General features: G+C 41.9%; 1 protein-coding gene across 1 annotated transcript; it reads right to left on the bottom strand.

Moving 5' to 3' along the window:
- Positions 1-684: 684 nt before the first annotated feature.
- CDKN2C (cyclin-dependent kinase inhibitor 2C (p18, inhibits CDK4)) lies at positions 685-5,323 on the bottom strand. The gene is made up of 2 exons (XM_008942853.1): positions 4,748-5,323; positions 685-1,059 (listed from the first exon to the last, which is right to left on the bottom strand). The coding sequence occupies exons 1-2, from the start codon at positions 4,874-4,876 to the stop codon at positions 685-687; spliced, it is 504 nt and encodes a 167-aa protein (XP_008941101.1). The 5' UTR covers positions 4,877-5,323.
- Positions 5,324-5,393: the final 70 nt, after the last annotated feature.

Here is a 5,393-nt window from a genome sequence, read left to right as displayed (position 1 = left end):
TTAAATACACAAAGGGGAAGAGTGTCATCTACATCTAGAAAGTGAGTGACCTACTTCTAGTCTACAAGCTCTTGTTAAGTGTCAGAATGCAGCTATGTCCCAAAGCCTCTAAGCGCCATCCTCCGTCCTCAGGCCAAGCAGCCTTTGACTTCAAGCTCTGCCTGGGCAGGGAGTTACAGGGTACCCCTTAAAAGGCTCGTTTAATCCAAAACAGGACCTCAAATCCTTAAGCCTGACTGAAGGCTGGCGAGAAGGGGGGGTGGGAGGGATGGGGGTGCGTTGAGAGAGGGGAAAAATCACAGTAAGCTATTTCCTTTTCTCAAAAGTCCATCAACATTAAGCATGTGAGTATGTAGCTCCTGTATTAACTCATTAATATGAGTGACCTAAAATAAATTGGAAAACTCGATACTGGAAAAGCAGGTATGAGAGACCAACATACACACGGCTGAGCCTGTGAGTACTGGGTAAATTGCAAGTGTAAAAAATTGCTGGGAGTGTGGATTTAAAACATTTCCATTATCTAAAAACCCACCTCGATAGTTTCTTGAGACTCATACTAACAGCTGTTCCAAAAAAAAAAAAAAAAAAAAAAGTTGCAACAATTGCTATTAAAAAGGAGGGAAAAAACCCAAAAGGAGGCTGAAAGCCTCAGTGTCCAGAGAGAGCCTGTCCGAGCTGGAGTTAATCCCTGGCTCCAGGGAAGAAGCTGCTGTCCTCCAAGAGCTTCACCACTGCGGATCTCTTGTAGAGCTTGGCCAGGTCGTAGGCAGTGGCCCCCCGCTTGTTCTGGTGGCCCACTTTGCACTCGGCTCGTGCCAGGAGGAGTTCCACCACCCGCACGTGCCCCTCCTGGGCCGCCAAGTGCAAGGGCAGGTTGCCCTCATCATCCTCAATGTTAACATCGGCCTCAAACTCCAGAAGAGTCTGCAAAGTGTCCAGAAACCCCTCTCGGGCTACATCATGAATGACGGCGAAGCCAGTACTGTCCTTCAGGTTGGGGTTCGCCCCGTTCATTAACAACCTCCTGGCGATTTCGGGGTTCCCGAGTTTCATCACCTAGGAAAGAAAGAGGAGAGTTGAGTGCTGCGGGGGAGAGAGGGGGGAGATTTTCTTCAGCGCCGCCTTTAGAGCCTCAATTCTTCTCTCTGGGTTTTGTCCTGGCTCAATCCACATTTAAAACAGGCAGAAGAGCCCCCACTGTAAACCCGAGGATACACCAGAACATCTTTTCCTTATTATTTTTTTTAATGTATTTTTTACTCGGTGAAATCGTGAAAGATGTTATCACTTCGGTGCTAATTGCTTCCTGTCTCAGAAAGATTAATGCCTGAAATAAGTGGTGTAGAATGGGGGTGTAATAAGATTTTTTTTCCCTTTTTCTTTTTTTCTTTTTTCTTTTTTTTAAAATGGGTTATCTGAGTCTCTCAAGATACAAAAATTAAGCATGATTCGTTTTTATTTGCCTGAGTATTGAGACACCTTTGCATCACTGCTCAATCTCGTTGAACACCAAATACAGGGGTTCTGAGGAACAGATATTTTGCCTCAGCAACAGCAAATGCAGAATGTGTTTTTATAAGCTTCCAGGTGTTTACATTATCTGTGCATTATCATAAAACAAATATTTGTACTGTACCATAGCTGTGTCTGGTAAGAAAAAAAAAACTGCTAGAAGAAATTTTTCTCCCCAATATTTGTGTTTCATTATGTCACCCAAAAAGGAGAAGTTACAAGGAATGTTTCAAAGTTCCAGAAGTTTTCTTCTAAAACAAATATAATATATCATACTTTCACAATTTCACTATCAGTAAACTGTAGCTATATTCTGTAGCTAAAAACATCCCTTAAAGAAAAAAAAACAAAAAACAACAAACCAAACTAAACAACAACAGTAATTGGATTTTCAACTATTTCTCTCAGGGAAAAAAAAAAAAGCTTCTTTGAATTTTCTCAATTGCATCATAAAACCATCATAATTAGAATGCAAATCTGCCTTTTTTGGGACTTAACAGCTTACACCAATTTCCCCTAAATTCCTTGGGTTTTGTTTGCTCAAAGAAATTTTAAAAAGTGAACCTGGTAATGTATAAACTACAGCCCATAGGCAATGATTTCCTGTCCTTGCAATTAGTCTCACTGTAAGTATCAAATTTGAAAAAAAACCAAAAAACCAAAAAACAACAAAACCCCAAACTTTTTTATTTCCTTAGAAATGTCCACACATTGATTTGAAAATCCTGGTTAAATAATTTATCTGCATATATGAGCATTTTAGTGCATTAGATTTAGCATAACGCACAAATCCTGCAAGGGAGTTGCTGAAAAGCTCCCCCGGTAAAAAATATGCATTAGGCTTTTTGAAGAAAAGCAAGCGGTAATTATATAATTACTGCAGCGTTTGGGCTGTAAAGCAGCCCAGTATATTTTATCTAGAAGACAGGAGCAAAAGTGCAGATAAGAGGGATTCAGGGAAAAAGATTTCTCTGTGCTCCAAGGCTTCCAGCTCCGCATGTGCCATTTCTTTCACTTCTGAGCAGAGAGGGAAGCAATGTAAAAGAAAACAAGAGCACTGCAATCTCTCTTTCTTTAGTAAAATCTGGACATTTTTATCTCTTTTTGAGAGCCCAGGCTGGATTATTTGTGAATTCAAACCATGTATTTGGTTTAATTGGGAGTTTTCTGTGTTCAGGCTTCTGAAGGCTTCAGTTAAAGATGCCGGGGGGGGGTGGGGTGGGGTGGAAAAATCATATAAAAGGTGATGCTGCTGAGACGTGGGTACAACTGCACAGCAAATGCCCTTTATTTTGCAAAGTTTCGCTTGGGGAGAGGGAGGCAAAGGAGGAGAAAGCATTAATTGAGTAAGTCTGGCGAAGCACAGAAGGGTAGGACATGCATTTGCGGCCTGCATAGGTACACTGCATCAGAAATAAAAAGCACAGAGCAAGGCAAGTCGAGCAGCTGATTAATTAAACATAAACGCAGAAGGAAAATAGAAATTCATTGGTTTTGAAGTAGGAGCATCCTCCCCGTTTTAATCGAGGGTGAGATTATGGAGAGATTATCTGGACTGTGGAGAGTGCACTGACAGAGCTCTTTCGAGCGTGGTCACGCACCCACAGCTCATTTCGGGATGATACATATTGAAAATAAGTCGACAGCTTCTCCTGTTTTGATTTTTGTTGTGGTTCATTAACTCGGTCACGATTAGGCAGCGGTAACAAGTGTTGTTAGGACACGGATGCGTGTGTAATATAGCTGGATGCTATGTCATTGTATAAAATATGCCTTAAGTCAGGATACGGACAGTTAGCTGCCTTTAGGAAAAAGAAAAAAGAAAGAAAGAAAGAAAAAAAGAAACAGTGCTGTGGGACAAATTGGTTTTCAGCCCTGGTCCTGAGGATAAACAATCTAGCTAAATGTTTCCTGCTTTCTTAAAGGAGTTAGTTTGTGCAAGTTTTGAATTTCAGTCCTTTTGCTCTCTTAAAAGTTGCTGCAAGTGCCTGCCCTGCCCTGCGATGCCCTATTTAGGTGCTAACAGGGCAGAGAGGAGCTCACAGATCTCCAGCCCCAGCGAAATTGTCAAAAAAAGGTCATTCCTGCCTTTTTAGCAAGAGGTGCTTATTTTCCAGCTCTAGCATTTTGATGTTAAGCCAACAAGCTGTAAATACCTCGAGCACATTTGCAAGCTTTATGCTATTTAAAACACCCAATTTCAGAAATTATTATCATGGTTTTGGGGGAGGGGGCGAGAGGGGTTAACAGACGATTTTTCTAGCGTATGAAATTAAAACAGACCTACAGCTCCACTTCCACGTTTCATTATTTACACCTTAAGTACAGATAACCACACATTTTATTTCTCCCGATTTAGAAATAATTTATTTCACTATTTGGTAGGTATTTTAGTCTTTTCGTCATAATTATCTGATATTATTAAAAGCAAAATCTTTCATCAGCTCCAATAGTTAGCAGTTGGACGAGTTCCAACTCCTGCCTGCACAGCCACACACTTAAAAAAATTAGGACGTAGCACCCTATACGATCAGAAAGCAAATAGCTGGGATCAGTGCCCTGCCAGTCGACCTAAACAAGCAGATTTTTAAGCCTTAATTATGAATGAAAAAAACAAGTGATTCAGCTGGCACCCTAACTCGCAGGGCTAACTCTTAATGTACATCGAAGGTCCTGGGTTCTGAGCAGCGTGCTTCCCAATGAGAAAGGTCATTCCTCACAAACAGCGTATAAAGGAAAAGTACCATCTACAGCAGAGCCCTGAGCCGAGACGAGCCACGCTTTAAAAGCATATTGCAGGAAAAAAAAAAAAAAAGGAAAAAAAAAAAAAAGGAGAGGGAGAAAAAAAAAAAGATAATTCCTAAGCTTTAGAGAACAGCACATTTGTGTTTACAGACCTGCTATGAAATCGTCCTCACCTAAGCTGATTTCTTTTCATCTCTGCTCTTTCATTCCTTGCCTCCTCCCCACGAAGCTACAAAATATTAGCAAACTCGCAGCCCGTTTGACATTGAGGGAGATCCCCGATTGAAATAATGGTTTTGACCGGTTTTATTTCAAGTACGTCATTTTAGGGAGTTGGAGCCACTAAAGTTTTAAAATATGGCATCCAACGAGTTTGAAAAACCACTCGAATTTCATCCACCAGCCTGTTTAAAACGTTGTCTTTTTTGGAAACCCGGGTCACGTAGGTACCAGTGATGAAATATTTTCTCCCTCTCTGGATACCAACCTGCAGCGCAGTCCTCCCAAATCCATTTTGTGCATTGACGTTTACATTCTTTTGCAACAAATTAGTAAGTTGCACTAGGTCCCCCTTGGCAGCCGCGGACGCCAGCTCGTTCCCAGAAGGCTCGGCCATTCTTTAGGGTGACTGACGATCGGAAAAAAGATGAGATTTTTTTTTTTTTTTTTTTAACCAGGCATGGCATCGGAGACTGACAGAAGGATTGGGATGGTTAATCTTCTGGAGTAGACCTTGTAGTAAATACTCGTAAGAAACCTCCTTGCCAAGAGCCCGCCCCTAACTCACACGTGATTATTCAGTAAAACTGCAGCTCCACTTGAAAGAAGATTTCTTTGCTTCCACATATAGAGTAACTCCTATTAAAGACTTTGGCCACTTTCGGGGTGGGGGAGGCACACACAGATTAACAGCTATGCAATATATCATATATGTTACAGGTAACGTATACACGTACACCGGAGACTCACTCAGACCTGAGATCTCGGAAGAAGAAGACAACCCACCCTGTTCACAGTAGGGATCTGAGACGTGAGCAGCAACAGCTCCGAGGAAAAAGTCTTCCGTAGCAGTGTCCCGCATCCAGGTCCCGCTCGGGATCCCCCCTCGCATCCCACACCGCCTCCTCCAGTCC

The sequence above is a fragment of the Merops nubicus genome, unplaced genomic scaffold (assembly GCF_000691845.1).
Source record: "Merops nubicus isolate BGI_N331 unplaced genomic scaffold, ASM69184v1 scaffold50286, whole genome shotgun sequence".
NCBI classification, from domain to species: Eukaryota; Metazoa; Chordata; class Aves; order Coraciiformes; family Meropidae; genus Merops; species Merops nubicus.
This window is presented reverse-complemented; position numbering and strand designations above follow the sequence as displayed.